At 36.5% G+C, this 21,240-nt stretch overlaps 1 protein-coding gene across 6 annotated transcripts in view; it reads right to left on the reverse strand.

Moving 5' to 3' along the window:
- Positions 1–21,240, reverse strand: part of LOC123869027 (chaoptin) — a 69,513-nt gene that overhangs the window by 20,717 nt on the left and 27,556 nt on the right. For all 6 annotated transcript variants that reach the window (XM_045911752.1, XM_045911754.1, XM_045911750.1 and 3 more), the window contains exons 2-4: positions 17,161–17,225; positions 2,266–2,355; positions 1,660–1,864 (exon numbers count right to left, since the gene is read on the reverse strand). In XM_045911752.1, the coding sequence (XP_045767708.1) occupies positions 1,660–1,864; positions 2,266–2,355; positions 17,161–17,163 (298 nt within the window). In that variant the 5' untranslated portion in view covers positions 17,164–17,225. The remainder of the gene's footprint in view (positions 1–1,659; positions 1,865–2,265; positions 2,356–17,160; positions 17,226–21,240) is intronic.

Below are 21,240 nucleotides of genomic sequence, written 5' to 3' on the forward strand. Positions count from 1 at the left end.
ATGCAAAAGAACTACCAACCAAAAATAGAGCACATAAAAATCCATAACATAAACAACGAGACTTTATTTTGATTGAAACAAGCAATTTCCCTAGTGGGCTACGATGTACTCTTTCACTATTCACGGCGACCGTGCATAAATCTGCGACGCTTTTTTACAAAACGTGGCACTGTGTAATATAACTACGGACTGAAATACTTTGATTTCAACTACGAACCTCTAGGGCACCTGCCAAAAAGAAATGAAATCCCACCAAAAACATTTTATGTAAAGGTTGCCAAGACTGACAAGTTCATAATGTTCTAGTAAAGCCAAGCCCCTAGCCAAGCTTAGATTTGTGCTGGTCATGGTTTATTGGTTTGCTCTTGACTGGAATTATTTAATGTTGCAGTCAAAGATGGCTTAAGATAATATTCTTTGCACCCAAGCCCCTAGCCAAGCTTAGATTTGTGCTGGCCATGGTTTATTGGTTTGCTCTTGACTGGAATTATTTAATGTTGCAGTCAAAGATGGCTTAAGATAATATTCTTTGCACCCAAGCCCCTAGCCAAGCTTAGATTTGTGCTGGCCATGGTTTATTGGTTTTCTCTTGACTGGAATTATTTAATGTTGCAGTCAAAGATGGCTTAAGATAATATTCTTTGCACTTAACAGCCTGTTAATTTAGCGATGGCAGTGTAAATACCACCAATCTCTGACTTCGGGAGTATTTTCAGATAGACAAGCCCGATAAATCAACATAGATAAACCCTGACACAAATATATCAGATATATTTATGTAATCACTCATTTACTGCAAGATAAATTCGGTCAATAGCTGCAAGTACGTCAATGATGATAGAGACATCCAATCCCCCTAATGGGACATGTCACGGGGTTCCCTTTTATTATTCAGATCGTCCACTGTGACCGGCATTTACTCCTGTTATCTATCTTCCAATATTCGGTACCTGATCCGATTCATCAATTTGTAAGTCCTTTTTACGGTAGGATATCATCTCACAAATTGATGACAGTAATGATGGCGCATTTTTAAAAGTCCGTTAAAAAATAAGACCTTCGTTTCTTTAATTTTACAATCTCGTAATTAAATAAAAGAATATTTTCATTGAAATAAAGGCTCACTTGATTGAGAAATAGTAGGTATCGCTAGCTTTACAAAAGCCTTAATTTACTGTAACTTTATTTAATTATTTGTGACTTATTTTGTTAAGCTGTGTCTTTTATGCTTATTAGGACTGTCATGCTGAAGGATAGATACATATGCTGGAGTAAAATGGACCGACGAACCAGACAAAAATAAATTACTCTTTAGGTACATGCAAACGGACGGAATTTGTCTAGTGTTAAAAGAAACAAAGATTAAAGTTCAAGAACTAAAACCATACTACGCTCCTTTTACCAACACCACCGATAAGAAGATTTGATATCAACCTCAAGAGATATTTATCTTAACATTCTCTATTCGAATATCGTAATTTTTTTTGGCCTATCCACAATATTCTTGGATTTGTCTATACGATACAAAATTCGTGTCCAGGGATGAGTAAGACGGAAGATATAAAACGCAAGAGAACACAAGATATTATAGCGCTCTACAAAATATGTGATGTGTGATGGTGAATATGTAAACATATTTAAGTTCTCAATCAGACTCACCGGTAGCCTGAAAGAACTGAGGCTCTAGATCTCTTATCTTGTTCCCAGTGAGTTGCAGCGTAAACACCTTGGAGCTGTTGACTGCAGCTGGCACTCGCAGGATGGGCACGTACTTGCAGGTCACGATGCCGAGGTCACCAGCTGGTTTGGAGCAAGTGCAGAGTGCTTGGAACAGGCATGGTGGATGACCTGTGTCTACGTGTAACTGGAAAGAAAATATACTGTGGAGAAACTGATTTTGGCTATCATCATCATATATCCAACGCCGAATCACTAGGTCTCCTCTCATAACGATACGGGTTTGGCCATACTTCTCCACGCTGGCCAAGTGCGGATTGGGAGACTTCACACACCTTTGAGAGCATTATGGAGATCTTTCGGGCATGCAGGTTTCCTCACGATGTGCTTTCTTCATCCACGTATCTACACGCATAACTCCAAGAAGTTAATGTCTGGGGTTTAACCGTTATCGGGAATGCTTTGCCAAGTTCTTTTTGTAAACTTAAGAGGAGTTTTTCTGAAGCGCTCTTTATAGAAACCAAGTTTGATTTCTATTTGAATTATTGATCAATCGTATTGTAGTAAAAAGAAGGCTTAGATACTCACTTCTAACGCCCTTGCGAGGGAGGCCCATATCATTAACAGGAAGGATACCACCACTATGGTGTATCCGAACTTGACTACCGCCATCAAACTCTGAAACAAAATAAAATAACCATTAATCATCAGTCACCTTTGGTAGGTATCATTTAGTAGGTACCTAATGACTAAATACTAATATTTGTAAATCCAAAAACAACAAAGCCTAAAGAAATGCCAAAGTTTCTTTTGGTTACAATTTTATTCCATTCCATTTCATCAGCCTGTACGCGTCCACCGCTGGACATAGGCCTTTCCAAGAGAACAACTTTATTACAATTACTAAACTAACACTTAACTCTTGGTAATAATTAATTAATAAACTTTTGTTAAAATTATAAGTATAAAAATTTTAAGTAAGGCCAACGATATGAGATAAAAAATGTAAACAATCTGAGAACATTATTGTGTACGAGAGATAAGGACAGAGATAATAGTTTTATCTTAGTCGAGAGATAGAGATGATAATAACGATAGTAATTATTATCTCAATCGAGAGATAGTGATGATAATTACAATAGTAGGTAATTATTATCTCACTCGAGATTTCAGGACAGATAAAAAGTAGGTAATTATTGTTATCTATTTCCTAATCTCTCGTACGCAATAATGTTGCCAGTTTGTTTACATTTTTGACGTGACAACGTCTTATAATTCGATAGAGCCGGCTGTTCGCACGAAAAAACATGACTCATGCGGCGTTACCTCGCTCTGAGGCGTTCCATGTAAGGCTTGAAGTGCAAGCAAGAGCGCGGAACGAGCGACAAAGAAGCACAATGGGCCTTTGTTGTCACGTTCAACTATCGTCAGTAAACCGACTTTACAGACAACCAATTTTTTTATCTTCTCGTTGGCCACTTTAGTTTTATCACGAATACAACAGCTGTTGAGTAGTAATTTTAGTGATGTTTTTTAGTAGTGAAGAAATAGTAGCCATGCTAATCATGACTAATACTTCCCTTTCCCCTCCAATTACCTTCGTAACAAGAACCACACGTACGAACCGTCAAAAATCAACACACACGTCTGTATGACCTATGCAAATATTACGTCACAGTAAACAAACTCCATTTTGGAAACACAAACGTTGCCTGTGTTCGCAACCAGTTAGCCAAGTTATCAAACTCGGGCTCTATAATTTCGATGCTGGTCAAAGCTTTGCAATAGCTGCAAAGCTCCAATGTTTGAAAACTTTACCGTTGTCGATTTGCAGGAACATTTTCTGCTAACCCACTACACTTGCTCTTCAAGGCTCAATGCACATTGCGGCAGAGCCGCAGACGCAAGCGAAGATACGCGTCTTTTTTAAAATGTCATAAAATAACTAAACTTTAACTCTTTTATGTAAATATACATCTATTCTTCTTCTGAAAGTTACTGAAAATTAGCGTTGGTGCGTCTGGTACATTCATTTATATTTGTGTGAAGTAAAATAAAAACAACGCTGAATCGACACTTGTATTCACTTTTAAATTGTTCCCCACAAAAGTGACAGTGACATAGCGGAGATAAAGTTAAGTACCTAATCTCCCGGCACTTAAAGATACGTCGCGTCACTTCAACACATTCAACAGTACCGCAGTATGCCTTGAGCCTAAAAGCAAAGTACAAATGCAATAAAAAACGATCCGAAGACCCTTTTATTTTTACAGTCTGTCGTCAATTTGCCAAACGAATTTTACGGACGTAGATACATTATCGGGAAGCTCTGCTGAAGTCCATTATCCTGAATTATTTATGCAAACATTTTCTTTTACAAAATGTTGATGCCAGCTGTTGCCAAGATAGAAAAAGTATTTAGTTCATCGAAATATTACTGCCCACAATATAGCCTTTATTACGTTAAAGCCTAAACACACAAAGCGCAGCAATAATATTATGTTCAACATCGCTTCTAGATCTAGAACTGCGCATACGGCTTTCATAACGTCTTCCTTCGCAGTGTGACGTGGTTTATATACAGTTCTCTATATAAAGGTATATTTACATATTCGTCAGAGAGACAGCGATGGGTGGCGAGCCTAGACGTGAACTGTGAGAATGTGTGACAGTAATAATTATGTCGATGACATTAACCGCGCCGGCGAGTGGCAAACCACGCTGCTATGGCTAACATAATATATATGTAAATGCACGGTAACTAAATCAGATAAAGTTACATGCACATTCAACGTAACATCCTACTGCGCAATTTACGTTGCGCCGCACTGTCGCCACGCGTTTTGTATGTTTCAAGCTTAACAGCTCGTTTACACAGGCTGCGTAAGCGTAGACGCAGCGCGTACCATTGCGTTGTAAAGTATGGAACTGTATGAAACATGGCATACCGCTTGCGTGGCGTGCACGTTCACGTAGACGTAATGCGTGCAGTATGTCTACGGATTCACGCGCGTCACTACTCACGTGTTACGTGTACGTGCTGCATACGCAATGGGTGTGAATCGGCCTTTAATTCCTATGCCATTGAATTCCTTGCTGAGTTTCTTCTCAATATAATCAACTTTAAATACCTACGCACAGACGTCCAGCGAATCAAAAGATTTTGTACAGCTTCTAATTAGAATCTTACTTCAGATTTGTCTTTGTAAATTCCAGCAAGGTTTCTGAATTTATTTGTGTGAATTACAATTCGTCCATCCGACCGTATCTCAGAGCCTTATAAAGTTATAATTTTTGAATTAATGTAGGAATTAATTCACGAAATTGATTTCAAGTTTACATAATACAAGATATGTAAATCAGTTACATTAATGAAGTACCTACTTATCAATAATAACACTTTTTCGACGGGATGCTAAAATGTCGTTAAATCGGTTATATGGACGGGCCGTGAAACTCAGACAGACAAACAAACGCATTTATAGTATTAGTATTGATTATTATCCACAAAAAGGTAGCAGATAGATAGACTATACTTACACACTTTTGCATTTATATCATTAGTAGATATGGATTTTTTTTTTTTTAATCAACTAAGACTCTTTTCCATTTAGCTCGTTCCATAGCCAAATCGCGACTTCCATTTCAATGTCAGTAAGGCAGTCGTACAATCAATGTAGGAAAACTTCAGCGATTGGTGCTCCAAACTCATATCCAATTTCGCGAAGCGTTCTCTCTCAGCCCACTGCACATTCGCTTGAAACGTAAATACCTTTAAGTATCAATATTGGCGATCAACCCGGCATTGTATGCTTGATTTCTACCGATAAAGATTTCCTGCGTACCTACTAGCTTTTAAACGTGATGGCTGATGGATCCGGTAAGTTTTAAAGTGGAGACCACGACCAAGTAGGTAGGTAAGCGTAGTGCGGAGCACCTTTCCCTGAGGGAGGAGACAGATGAACCGAGGATTTAAAGAGAGTTGCAAAAAATGACTGGATGAGGAAGGCTAAGAACCGAGTGAGAACCAAATGAGAAAGATTCCCATTGAGTTTTCCTAGACGCAACAATTACCTACACGTATCTACACACTGAAAAATAATGTCATCACTATGTAAAATGACGTCTTAAGCGCAACTGATTACTTGGTCAATTTGTCTGTTGTTTGGCGGTACTAGTGTAAAGCCAAAAAGAAGGGTGATTTTAGCAGTCTATGTATGTATAAGTATGCATGTATGTATGTTTGTATCTATGTGTGTTCCACCATAGTTGATATTAAAATTAATTCCCAATATTTGATGCAGTTTTTAGAATAAACTACTCTTTACGACTACTTTATAACAATTTCCATTAAGCTGTATTCTGAAACCACAATGGAATTTCCTAAATCGTTGAGCTAAAAATAAAAAAATGTTAACAAATTAATTTTCCGGCCTCTCCTAAACACAATGGGCAACTCTAAAACCCCGCTCGCTGAAAGAACGCTGAACTCAGTGGAATTAATTTGGCAAGTCTAAGGCCTATACACACACACACACACACACAACGCGCGTCGCTGTCATAAAACTGTTGGTCAATTGCGGAAAAACTGCATTAATCATTATTACAACTAAAATGGTTGCGATTGGCTTAATTCATGTGTAATATGTAGGTTGCTTGCGCGTTGAATTTGAACAAAAGGCGATACAAAATTATGTAAATATCTTTAAGACAATAGCTTATAAGATTTTATTATAATTACTGTTAGTTGGTAATAAGAGTCGATCATAAGCCTCGACAAATAAAGACGTCTACCAACAACGTCTCTCCATCATTTTAATCCACCAAAAGATTTAATATTTCATGGCGACCCTGCCAGTCGGTGCGTGCCTAAACTAAGTGCGCGCACCGGCTGGGCACCGATGAAGATGAAGTCCACACGATTCTCAAGAAGATTCTAAAGAGAAGATATATTAAGAAAGAAGCATAAACATATTAATTCCAAAAGAATCAAGAGTCAAGACCCAGCTATTAAGTACAGCGAAAAGAAGAAAACCATAAAATCAATATCAAATTTAAAAATCAAGAAGCACAAAAAAGTCAAGAAAGAAGTCAATTAAATTAAATTAAATTAATCCCTAATGAGCAACAAAACTTCTCAAGCTACATTCATCGGCCCAGCATCGTCGTGCGTCCGGGGTTATCCCGGCCACAACTAGGAGGTGTCCAGGGTATTCCCGGCCCAGTTCGAGGAGTCCAGGGTTTTCCCGGCCCACCAAGACGCAGCAAGAAGAAGCCCAGCGTCCAGACCTTCGGACCTGATGTCACTCCTATCGAAGACGATGACTACGGCGACAGCGACTTCATAGCGGTCATGGAATTGAATAATTAAATGCATCGCTAACAGTTAAAGTAAGTGCAATTTATCTCTCGTAATGGGCATTAGGTAGGTAGAATAAATACTTTGTAGGTACTGAAATTTTTTTCTTCGTTAGATAGTTTAATTTTGCACACATTTATTAAGATAGTAACTAATAGGTACTTACACCACTATCTACTAATAAGTTCAATAATTCGTACTTTGTGTGTAAATTTTTTTTTCTCATATTATAATGTAATACATACTTTAGAATATTTTGCAAATATTCTGTGTTAAAATCGAAGTTACATAATAATTCACTGAATTATTACGGTGTCATCGCGCGGTCAACGACACACGCGTACCCAAACATCATTGCATTGTTTTATGAGACAAAGGTTTTGCTTGAGATGCAATTTGTACATAGGTACAAGGAAATTAATATGAAGTTAGGAGATTTTTATTTTCTTCGTAATGAAGCACGTAAGTTTTTCGTCTAGTTTCGTGCTAATTGTAACGAAAGTTAGAGATTTACTCGACTTTGACAAAATAGGACTCTGCAAACCCAAGGCTTGATCACCCTTCGGCTGTAGAAGTGCTATATAAAAATAATTGATATTTTGAATAATGTTCAAATAGTTACTTCGGATTGAGACATATTGACGTTGAAGATGATTGTTATTTATTTTTATGTTGAACGCGATATTTTGCGCATATTTTGTACCTCCTCATTCAACTATATATTTGTCTAGACTCTTGATCATTATCTACCGCGCTGGTGTTAGTGAAAGACCTAGAATCTTTATGAAAAGTTGAATGTTATTGAAGTACTTATTGAAAGAAATAAGTTTGATGAAGATTATGAGAGTTATGAATAATGCTTGAAAGCATGTTATGTTAAATATTAATTAGGAGAGTACGCGCCGCGTTTGTTTATGTATTTATTTATATTATGTGATATCTGAAGAAGTAACTTGAACGGAAGATGGAGATTAGGAGAGATTTTGATTCAACAGCAGTGCTGTATACCTATGATGACGACTTGATAAATAAAAGAATATTTTGAGATAATTAAGTCGATTAGTGTAATCGATATCTTAGACATATCTAATAGGTACTACGATGATGATATATTGAGATATTTTTGAGAATTTAAGATTATTTTACTATGATTTTTCAGAACTTCACGTTCAACAAATCCTTGACATGACGTATAATCAATTACCATTTTTCTGTTAAAAGTATGCCCATACGAAGTAAAATAATATAAGATAAATTGCACTTGAGAATAAGAATTTGCGGTTAAAAAAAAATGTTTCTTTGTGGTAATTTTAATTTTTGATTAGAATAGATTTTATTTTTGTAATTGTATCAGCTTTTCTTCTCATTCGCAATAGCACCTCACATTTTTTTCATTAAGAAGAGGGGTAAACAGGATACATTTTCAGGGGAGATGTAATATGTAGGTTGCTTGCGCGTTGAATTTGAACAAAAGGCGATACAAAATTATGTAGGTTAGATTAAGAAATATCTTTAAGACAATAGCTTATAAGATTTTATTATAATTACTGTTAGTTGGTAATAAGAGTCGATCATAAGCCTCCACTGAATAAAGACGTCTACCAACAACGTCTCTCCATCATTTTAATCCACCAAAAGATTTAATATTTCACATGCAGTTCTTGTTGCAACAATGCGTTGTAGCCAATAGTGAGTCAGCGTCAACCAATGAGAGGTGGTGGCGATGGTTACATTGTAGCTGTCACTTTAGCGTAATCGAGCCGCTCGCACTGCTACGCATGCGTACATGACACTGAAAGTATCACGTAATACGTTTATAGGTAAGAACAAATAGGTTTTAAGATTTTCAGGTAATGCAGGTCGCAAGCGGCGGCTTCACATCTGTAAGAGCCGCGTTTAAGCCACGCCGCGCTGCCGTGCCGTGGCGTTGCGTATTGTATATTGTGTTGACGCCTTAACTAATATTTTGCAAGACTTTATTTTAATAAAATTTATATCTTGGTTTGGGCCTTCTTTTTTACATAATTTTGTTGTAAATTAACCAGAATACAAATTACGAAGCGGTTTTAATAAAACCCACTCTCTAAAATACGAATCTTTTACGAAGCTTTACCTATCTGGAGTTTTATAATGTTTTAACGTATCTAGCAGTAGGTACACAACTACTCGTTTCTCTTTCTATTGAAAAGTACACTACAAAAAGAAAATATTCGAGCGAACCACATCCGAGCAATGTCAAGGTAAAAACTCTCGACCCATTACCCGCTAAAATCCACGTGCCTCACTATACAACCTCATTCGACTGTAGATCATTATCACACACTCAATGTGTCACACAGTGTGACTCTTTGGGAACATTGACACTGTGACACGATTGATTGTGACTCGTTGGGAACATCAACTCATCGCCAGCTCACTACTGAGGACAGTCTCCTCTCAGGATGAGAAAGGTTTAGGGCACTGGTCAAATGCGGATTGGCAAACTTTACAACTTTGAGAACTTGATGAAGAACTCTCAGGCATGCAGATTTTTTAACAATATTTTCCTTCACCGTTAAATCACCATTAACTTTTTGGAGTTATGTGCGTTATAAGTAATCACTTTAGCTTAAAAAGCACACTACCCCGAAGAGTTAAAAGTGTGTGCCCGGGCCGGTACCCCAGCCTCTTATTGGACTATCATCGCTTCTAATACCTTACTATCACAGACAAAGTTACTATAGACACAAACAAGCAGAGCGGTAAGAGTCTTTGAATGCAGAGCTCCAAAAAGCGAAATCAATTTTGCTCGACGAGGCTGTGTACCTTTCGAGAACAAGTGCAGTTAAACTGTTCCAACAACTCCTTTAAATTTGAAACGAGTTTCGAAAACCAATCGTTGAGGTTTTCCGACGATCTTTCTGTGGCAACTATAATATCACTGAGTTTGATAAACGAATATTCGTATTTTTATATTTATATATTCTCAAATGTTTGTTATGTCTGTCAGTTCGCACTACATGGTGGACTATGGCCACAACCCTTCTCATTTCTTAGCGGAGACCCGTTCTCAGTAGTGGGCCGGTGATTGGTTGATGATCATGAAGATGATGAATGGCAGTCAGTTTTTCTTTTTATATGTTTCGATTAATAAAACGATATATTTACATAAATAAATACCTGGGTAGGTACCGTACGTAGGTACATGGTACATGCAAGTGAAAGCTTTAATATTGCGAGCTTACAGAATTTTCAATGTATGGAAAAGCTGTTTCGTATGAAACGGCTTTCAAAAGGTACGCTTTTTTATACGTTCAGTTTTCCAAACTATATATTTCATATTTTAATTTGAGACTGAGTATTTTATACTACGATTTAAATTATTCTGTCATCTCGGTTCCAAATATGCACGAATACGAAGCTCGCAATAGACATCTCTTTGCCTATCTTCCGTTTATAGAAATACCTATTAGTGGTCCACGCCGCCTTGACTTCGCACGGGTTATGGTATCTAGGAATCACAGTTAATATTATAAAGGCGAAAGTTTGTGTGTATGTGTGTGTGTGTGTATGTATGTTTGTTACTCCTTCACGCAATAGATAATATCCTGGATTAGCACATAGGCTACTTTTTATCTCGGAAAACCAAAGAGTTTCCACGGGATTTCGAAAAACCTAAATCCACGCGTACGAAGTCGCCGGCGTCAGCTATTCATTATTATCCATCCAAAATAATGTAAGTATCTTCAAATTGTGAAGGAATTTTTGGTTTGGTCAAACGTTTGGTCCATACTTCCGTTCCATAGGTACGTCAACCAACGCATCTATACTAATTCTTAATTCTGATAACGAATTAGCGATTAGGAATAACCTATTCCTAATCGCACACGTAATAGGAAAAGCGATCCTGGTTCCTGCGGTTATAATTAAAACGTCGGGATAACGAGTCGCGGTTTAATATATTTCGAAGTTAAATCGCAGATTAACGCTCAGTTTTATGGGTCAGCCGTTATTAATTTGTTCACTAGCTCATCCCGCGACTGCACCCGCATTTCTATTCTTCTGTTTTCTACTATGATTGCATGATTTATGACTTTTCATTCATTTCGTTTCATCTTTGTTTTATATACGTCATCATTTCAAAATCAAAAAAATATAATCAAAAATTATTTTTTTCAAGTAGGACAACTACATGGACAACTAATGTCTCTTATGTTGATGTCTGTGATTCTACCACACAGTTCGGAATGAATTTCTACTGAGAAACAAGTGTAAATTAAAAATTTATAACACCCCCGACAAGTGAAGGTTACAGTAACTAGAAAAGAGCTGATAACTTTCAAACGGCTGAACCGATTTTCTTGAATTATAGCTAAGAACACTCTCGATCAGACCACCTTTCAAACAAAAAAAACTAAATTAAAATCGGTTCATTCGTTTAGGCGCTACGATGCCACAGACAGATACACAGATACACAGATACACAGACACACAGATACACACGTCAAACTTATAACACCCCTCTTTTTGGGTCGGGGGTTAAAAATTATTTTTTTCAAGTAGGACAACTACATGGACAACTAATGTCTCTTATGTTGATGTCTGTGACTCTACCACACAGTTCGGAATGAATTTCTACTGAGAAAAGTCGGCAAGAAACTCAACAGTTGCACTTTTCAAATCGTAAAAAGTTGCAATATTATGTAACAAAATAACTACCTACCTACCTATGCCATTCTGTGGGTAATTGAAAACTCAGCAGGTTGCTTTCACGCAACTTTGCCACTAAGTATGGAATTCATCAATTTGTAATAGCCTCGACTTGACTCAATAAGAATATTTTTACAAAATGTTTGTGTAATGGCAAACATAAAATTCTTTCGAAACTATCACACTTAATATTATAAAGGAGAAAGTTTGTATGTGTGTGTGTGTGTGTGTGTATGTTTGTTACTCCTTCACGCAAAAACTACTGGACGGATTGGGCTGAAATTTAGAATGGAGATAGATTATACCCTGGATTAGCACATAGGCTACTTTTTATCCCGGAAAATCAAAGAGTTCCCACGGGAATTGTAAAAAACCCACATCCACGCGAACGAAGTCGCGGGCATCAGCTAGTAATATTATATAGGATCAAATACTCCACAAAGTATTTCTGAACTATACGCAGACTTTTTGAACTGATACACGTAGGTACATATTTACATACAAAATAGCTAACATGAAGTAGCCTTTCTTCTAGATAGCTTACATTTCGAGGGTCCTACCTACCTACGTCACCTGGATTGAACTCCATAAAATTAGTATGTAAATGTCAGTTCAAATAAAGGTGGGAAAGGTCACATCTTGGTTTAATATTATGTGGACCTTTGCTATATTTAGTCGAAGTTCATATTCCAACCTTAATAAGGTTGATGCTTTAAATGTCAAAATATGTTCTCAACAAAAGAAAATAGAATTTTATTAGTCATCATCATCATGATCAACCCATCGCCGGCCCACTACTGGGCACGGGTCTCCTCTCAGAATGAGAAGAGATTAGGCCATAGTCCGTCAGGCTAATGAAGTGCGGTTTAGCAGACTTCACACACCTTTGAAATCATTATGGAGAACTCTCAGGCATGCAGGTTTGCTGACAATGTTTTCCTTTATTACCGTATCTACATTATCAAAAAAAAAAAAAAAAACAAAATTCAAAATATCTTTATTCAATTAAACTTTTACAAGTAGGTATGTACTTTTGAATCGTCAAGAGCAGCTATCACTGGTTCAGAATGCCTTTCATACCGAGAAGAACCAGCAAGAAACTCGGCGCTATCCGTATTGAACTCTACATTGTAAATGTCAATTCGAATTAATATGAGAAAGGTCACACCTTGATTTAATATTATTTAGTTGCTATATTTAGTTGAAGTTCATTTTCCAAGATATCTACTAGAAATAGGTTGAAGCCTCAAAATGTCTCAACAAAAGATATTTGAACTTTGTACATTAGTGAAAGTTAGGATCGTACTACTATTAAGTATATTATATTATGTGAAAGTGTGTGTTGTCTGTTGGTTTGTCCTTCTATCACACCGCAACGGATCTTTTTGTTATACTATTAAACAACCGTTTGTGGCTATCTAGTCCCTTCTCAAGATAAATGTTTTGACCCAACTTTATTATAAGTTATAACTCTTTGTATACCTACGTACAACAAAAAGTCTTTCATTTGCTAAGAGAGTTCGCGGATTAGCTGGAGTGTAGGAAAGGAAGGAAATATAATATTAAAAGGCGCTTGTTTTGCCCGTCACTGTAAGCATGGCTAGGGTTGCCATCAGTAAAATATATAAACTGGGACGAAAATCTTAAAACACCGGATTTTCGAGTGTAATACCCGGACTTATATGTGTATTCTTGTTTATAAATCTCACATATAAAATAAAATATTTACTTAAGTATACATTTTTAGCATTATTATTATTTATAAAATAAAGAGATTGGAGAGGTTTGTAAGTTTATATTTAGATGTAGGAGGTAATCTTCAAAACTACTCATACAATTTTAAAAATTATTTTTCTGATAGATAACTGCATTACCCCGAGTGCTATAGGCTATAAATTATAAATATATCACAGACATAGTCGCGGGCAAAAGCTAGATTATTTAGAAGCAAAATACCTTCAATATTGATGACAATATCATACAAAAATCAAACAAAGTCTTTTCTCTCATCATGCAAATAAAAATTTGATGTTTTAACAATATTTCAGACTATTTCCATCACGCCGGATAGATAGCGCACCCAAAAAGAAACCCCGGACAGTATTATAAAACTCTGCGCAGACGCTCCCCGGACGCCCTCCTAACTAGGACAAAACTCGGAAGGATGGCAACCCTAACCAAGGCGGAATTTTTAAAATTTATTATTAACTTCTACCACAAAAGTGAGTAAATCTTGTAAGCGCTTTCTAAAAGAGCGAGCAATTTGTAAGATGTTTAACGGTTTGTTGGTCCCTACTCATATCATGTTAAGCTTTTCGACGTAAAAGCTCAAAGCAACGTGTTTAAACCTACCTATTTAATCTCTTTTTACGTCGTAGGTATTTCTCATTGCTGAAAGTTGTAACCCTTTGTATTAGTTTTTAGTTTGTAGTTAGTAGGAGATTTCTTATGATAATGAGAATCTTGATGATTCTTGAGGCGTTCTTCCAGATTTTTTAAAGTTGATCCATAACTGTTACCTTCTTGCAAAATATTCACAATACCCATAGGAATCTCTCGCCAAACTAGTAGGTCAGTTTGACAAATCCTAACGATCGATATTAAAATCGATCTTTCCAGACTCGACCAAGAGAATAACTATTTCATCCTTTAGGTTTAACAACCTAACAGATACTATTTCATATTACCCCCAACATGTTGATCGATTGCTGAAAAGCTAAACTGAAAAACTGCATCAATCATTGCTACAGTGCAATCTTATTGTTGTGATTGGCTGATATTCTGGTACCTACCTACTCTTGCGCAAGAATGAATTTCAGCCAATACACAATAGTAAGAGAGTGTCGGCCAATCGGCTGATCTATTACGAAACAGCTGCATCAATCATTGCTATTTGCTACAGTCTCAATTGTTGTGATTGGCTGATTTTATGGTGCTTGCTGCAACAATGAATTTCAGCCAATATCGAGAGAGTGTCGGCCAATCAGAGATGAAGCTATCGTCATACTGTAGCTGTCAAACTATGGTGGTAAGCACTCTGCTTTGGGCAGTGTATTAGGTTAGAAACTGCCTTTTAAACATTTCCTCCGTTTTAAACATAACAAATTCACCTAGGTATATAAGTCCCTATTATACACAGATAGGTAAACTACGAAGCCTTAGGCTCTAAATGCAGTTATGCGCTAATTTATACTGGCATTAGTTACACCACGGCACAAGTACTTAGGTACTTAAACATGACTAAGACACGGCAGAGTCTTAGCAACTAATACTCGAACTATTTATCAAGTTATAGGAGCTCAGCGTTTAATCTTCTTAACTGTCTGTTGTTATGTGATAGCTAAGTAAAGTGTTTATTCTGGAGTAATTTGAGTCAATACATTTTACGCTAATTACCTACCTACTTAAGCAGTTCAGAAACAAAGGAGTTGATTAGATTGATGAAGGAGTTGAATAAGTAATTTACTAAAAATATTTATTTTTATATAGGTTGGATGTTGTTAGTTGGTAGTTGGATGTACAAAAAGTTCACTAAGTATCTACTTCCCGTTGACCTAGAATCGTGTTTGGCAAGGAGCAATGTCTTATAGCACAAGTAAAGGGAAAATCCCAAAACTCGTGAATCTGTGGTTAGGTTACGAAAAGAAATTAAAAAGTAAGTAAGTACTTCTTGTACGATGACATGGAACCCTCCGTGTGTGAGTCCAACTCGAACTTGACCGGTTTTATACAATATATATAGGAACCCCAATACTTTCCTTATATCAGTGTGTAAGTACTAAGTAGGTATTCTCGTACAATATTGCAGCCATTTTATTTTTACATAATAGTTCCATAGAAATAACGAGATAATTAGGAGGCATATTAAGTGTGTGAAGAAAGATATATGAAAATAATGAGGAAGGTATAACAGCAGAGGAACTATTTATGGTAGAGATATTTTTGTATCCTTAAGTAGGTTACCTTGCTGGTAATTACATTTCTATGTTATAATGAAACTTAAAGTTCGACGCATACCGACGGAGTGCAGTGGAGCCGAGTTTAATTATTTTATAACAACTTGAACTCAGCTTTATGAAAATGAAATAAGATTTTTATTAAATATTCAAATAAATAACCCTTTATAATTATTATTATTATTATTATTTTAGCCTACCTCTAATTTTTTTTTTTTAATTATTATTATTTTTTTTTATTTTTTTGTTGTAATTTTTTAATATATTTTTTCCTTTTTTTGTCTTTTTATATTTTTTCTCAATATTATGTATATGCAGGTAAATATATATATTTTTTTTTCTTCAAATTAGTAAGTATAAATAAACTTTTTTTTTTTTTTTTTCTTCTTCAGAGGTCATCCCAAATGCGGGCAAAGGCCTCCCCCCTTTTCTTCCAGTAATCTCTGTTCGCTACCAGGCGCGTCCCGAGCACTCCAAGGCCGTCGAACTCCTCCAGCTCTGCGCGCCACCGCGTGCGGGGCCTGCCACGGCGCCGCGCCCTTTATAATAATAGTCATTTATTTCAGGCATTTTTAATCGTCAAGTGCTTTATCGTCAAAAGAATTTACCACTGATCCAGAATGCCATTCTTGCCTAGTCCTCTACCGTCTAATATTATTAATGGAAAAGGGTCACGACCCTCATAAATGAGAACGCAAAGGCGCAAAGAGAGAGAGAGAGGAACACAAAATAATTTAATGCCGCGACCAACCATTCGTACATTCGTTGCAGTAAGTTCGGCGGTACACACAGCCGGTACATAATCAATCAATTAGAATATTAATTAATGAATAAATGTTGATATTACAGTAGCGTTGGTCATTTCATTTGGTAAAATTTATTATTAATGCATCCGATCTGATAATTAATTAATAATTAAGTTGTTACGAATTGGCTTGTGTTAAGTGTTATAAAATTGTTTATATTTTAAATGTAATGCCGGTGGGACTTTTTGATTTTCCGGGGAAAAAAATGACTCGTATCTATACTTATTCGTCTGCAAGATATCGATTTCGTCCGAAATGCAAGATATCAAAATCAGTTCAACGAACGCTTCCTGAAATGGTAGCAGACAGACAGACAGATAGACACACTACAATATTAAGTATGGAGTATATATTTACTCAGAAATGGGGGCAATGTAGGATAACTTTTTCAGTTATCGTGAAAAACTAGTGTGTGTTAAATAGTACTACTAAGTACGTAGGATTAAGATTTCATGTCGGTATCCACGTTTCAGCCTCACAGATAGGACATAGACTAAAAAAATTGCCGTTAGGAACATCTGTTTTTTTTTTGGCGATAATCTATTTCAGTCAATAGGTTTTCAGATATAGGGCGGCAGTGATGCTGACGTTTTAACTGATCTAAACACGCATACGCATTCCCGGCGCTTATATTTGAAAGATATCTCGCCATTATCACTTCATAAAGACTCACCATGACTGCTGTAAGTGCACTTCCCCATAAAACAGCATTCGGGCCGCTCGCCGCTCGGTCAGCCCCTGAAACGAGAAATCGAGGTGAAAATGGGACACGCAGATTGCTTTATTGTGTTTATTTATAAGTAAAATACAGTTGGTAGCTTTTGCAACTGCTGGACTAACGAGATATGTCATTTCGTTTTTTTTTTTTAACTTTCTTTTCTGAAAATGTTATAAGCTAGCCTTGAATAATATTATATAGGTACCTACGAGTATATAATATTATTCAAGGCTAGCTTATAACATTTATTTCCTTTCCGATACAAATCCCCTTGAATGCAATCTAACCTGGTGGTAAGTGATGATGCAGTCTAAGATGGAAGTGGACTAACCTGGAAAGGGTATGGCAAGTTTCATTAAACCCATACTCTTTTGGCTTTTCTTATTTTCTACATGGCATCTACCGGAACGCTAAGTCGTTTTGCGGCACGGCTTTACCGTAGTAACTAGCCACGACCGAGCCTCCCACCAGACCACACACACACACACAAACCTATTTAAAATGGATAATAAGGATATATGCTTTCAGATAAGGTCGTGATTTTTTGATAATGTATTTTTTATTTAGATACACACCATCAACACTGTAACCGTTACATTCTATTACAGAATAAAATACAATAGTAGGTACTAGTTTCCCTTTTGTGGTTGAGCAAGTGAAGCTTCAGCTGAAACAATAATCCAGAATGGATGAAAAATGTAGGACAAAGTACGTAGGAAGGTATTATAGGCAGGTAAAAGTGCCGGGCAAAGTTGTGGGCAAAAGTTTTTAATGTCAATATGTTGTAACTACCCACTTATTATTGAAGGTATAGTAACGGATTAAGAGAAAAGTGGGGCGTTTAAATTACCACTGGATGTAGGATGTACGCAAAGTTCAAAAAAATTGAAAAGAATTTGGCCTCTGTATATTTTTGAATATTATACTATATTTCTTGCATTTTGCATAGACATAACTGATGACCTGGAAAGTTATATAGGCTACCTTAGAATTAATTAGGTATAACAAAACCTCAATTGTTCGACCCTAAAGCCTATCTACGCTAATAACTAGTTACAAAATATTTCAATTATAAAAGAATATGCTCCAAAATGTAAATCGACCATCAGCATGGTAATAAAGCTGTCCAACTCGGCTAGAACGTTGAATGTAATGTGTAATTACTACAATTTGTTAGGCTCGAGCCTCGACGTGACAGTCAGATTCATTTCCTCTTTTGTGACATTCCCAGGACATTTTACGATGTACTACCATCATCACGATCAACCCATCGCCGGTACTGAGTATGTATTCTCTCAGAATGAGAAGTTCGGCCGGATCAGCAGACTTCACACACCTTTGAGAACATTATGAAGAACTCTCAGGCATACATGAAGAAAAACGTCATGTGTAAACATTTTAACGGCCTTCCTGGTGCAGTGGTAAGCGCTGTGCTCTTTTTAGTGGAAGGTCCCGAGTTCGATTAACGGCCCAGGTTATCCTTAGGTTAGGTTAGGTCACTTTGACACAATGACAACTTACGAACCAGATAAGCTAATCCAAAGAATCCATTAGGAAAATATATTAAGAATAAATAACATTAGAGTCCGATTCAGTTACAGATGGTAATAAAGCTTTCTAGGACAGACAGAATGCTACCTGTAATTCGCAATTAAAACAATTTAAAAGAAAACTATTTCCAATGTGTCTGTAATATATTACAGTAATTCAATTACAGGTAAAATATATGCTGCGACGCAAATAGCTGATCAACATGGCAATAAAGCTGGCTCAGACAGGTTGAACGTTGGCTCATGGCTGTAATTCGTAATTACAACAATAATTAAGTGTTGGAGCGTTTCATTTACCCTCGAGTCTCGCATGACATTCGTCTCACGTTTTACGACGCATACCTTCTCTTTACTAGTATTTTGTAGATTTAATTTGTATGTACTTGAAAATACCTATAAATATGGTATGGTATGGTAATGGAAAAAAAGTAAAATGGAAAAGAACGATAGCTGAAGAATTAGCTGAAAATTAAAGATAAGCTTCAAATCTAAATACAGGTGAAATTACAAGTGATGATAGTAATGATGATTACTGTTAAGATACCATAAAAAGAACACGACAAAATTCGTGAATTTAAAAAAAATTCGCAATGTATTGCCAATAAAACATCTGACTGAACCTAGAGGTCAATGAACGTTGCGTAGATAGGTGCTGCGGGCAGAAGGCAGGACCGTAACCCTGAGTTTGGCACGCTATACATTGCGGGTTTGAAAAATTGTAATTAATTAAGACTAAAACTTTAATGTGAACGGTCACTGGTATTGGTGGATTGTGTAAGTTTTCGCTACCTACCGTTCTAATAACATTACCCCCTGTATACTTAATAAAAATTATAAGAAATATAATGAATGGAAAGAAGGTATACAAATTTAGTAGGTAAGTAATTAGTAAAACAAGAAAATATTCTTAAAAAGAAAACGAAAAAATTCTATGCCTAAGTACCAAACTTCTATTATTCATCATGAGATATTATATCATTGAAACCACTTTGTACTGTACTTTCCTATTTATAAGCATATGAGAATAACCACTAACCTAAATTATAAAAAAAAATCAAAACGAACCTACAACCTGAATAGAACGAGAAATAAATGGCTGTAAATAAATGAGCCTAGCTATTAGCGCTAAATGTAAACCTTAGGCTCAATTTACATAGCCGCGGAACGGAATGGAAGCGAATTTTTGTAACCAAATTCGTATAGTGAGTTTTATGTGAACCGTGTAACGTGCAAACTAGATACGAATCAAAAAAAACGATCGCACGTCTTCCGGGGAATTCTCACACGTTCTCGAGGATTGCTATAGCGGCTGTCGGTGTCGCGCGTAGTCTATAGAATAGGGGAGTCGCAGTGCGGCGTTTCTGAACATCTTCTATAGCCTCAAGGCACAGCCGCGAGAATTTGCGAGCATTTTCGGGAATTCGGGCGCCTCTTTTTTTTCCCTTTTTCGAAAGGGTGAAATTCCTTTCCGCAGCAATGTGAATTGAGCCTAAAGGTACTCCACGAAAAAGAGGCTCTACAAATGGGCTGCCGTGAAATCCCCACAGGTAATAATTAATTCCTCTGCTAATTTCCGCTCCCGAACTCCAGTTCCGATAAACAGGAAATTCAAGGGGCGGTTTTGGAATGGCCTAGATTGAAAAATACGTATTGATAAAGTTGTTTATTTAGGGTTCCGTACCTCAAAAGGAAAAAGGAACCCTTTTAGGATCACTTCGTTATCTCTCTGTCTGTCGTGTCTATCGAGACAAGGAAATCAAAACCTATGGGGTACTTCCCGTTGACCTAGAATCATGGAATTTGGCAGGTAGCCAAAGGTGGTTTGGTAGGTCTTACAGTACAAGTAAAGGAAAAAATCCGAAAACTGTAGATTTGTGGTTACATCACAAAAAAATTAAAATGTGTTCAAGACAAATAATAATAATAAAATTAGTTTACTAAATAATACATAAATGGTGCTGACCGTCATTAACTTGCAGTGTTGTACATAAAAGTGTTATATCTTTTACGATGATATGGAACCCTTTATGTGCAAATCCAAGTCGTACTTGACTGGCTTTTATAATGAAAATACTATTTACCAAGCTTTCATATTTATATTTTATATTTATATTTATATTTATATTTAGAAAAGAAGTGATATAAATCAAAATTTGTATGTTTCACATACTAGTTCAGGATGTCGTAATCAAAAGTGATAATAATAATAGTACGAAGCTACTCGAAACAGGCATCCTACGAAATCCCACACTTTGATAATATTAATCAACTCCGCTCGTAGCTAACTTCCATTCACATTTTAATACTAGCTGATGCCCGCAGCTTCGCCGGCGTGGATTGGTCAAATCCCCTGCAGCATCAGGATTGAGGAGTTGGAATCCAAATGTTTTATAAAACAATGTCGCAAAGTTCCTCTATCGATTAAAAAAGAAACGACGCAAATCGGTTCAGAAATCTCGGAGATTTCGGTGTACATTGGTAGAAA

The sequence above is a fragment of the Maniola jurtina genome, chromosome 10, assembly GCF_905333055.1.
Source record: "Maniola jurtina chromosome 10, ilManJurt1.1, whole genome shotgun sequence".
Classification (NCBI taxonomy): Eukaryota; Metazoa; Arthropoda; class Insecta; order Lepidoptera; family Nymphalidae; genus Maniola; species Maniola jurtina.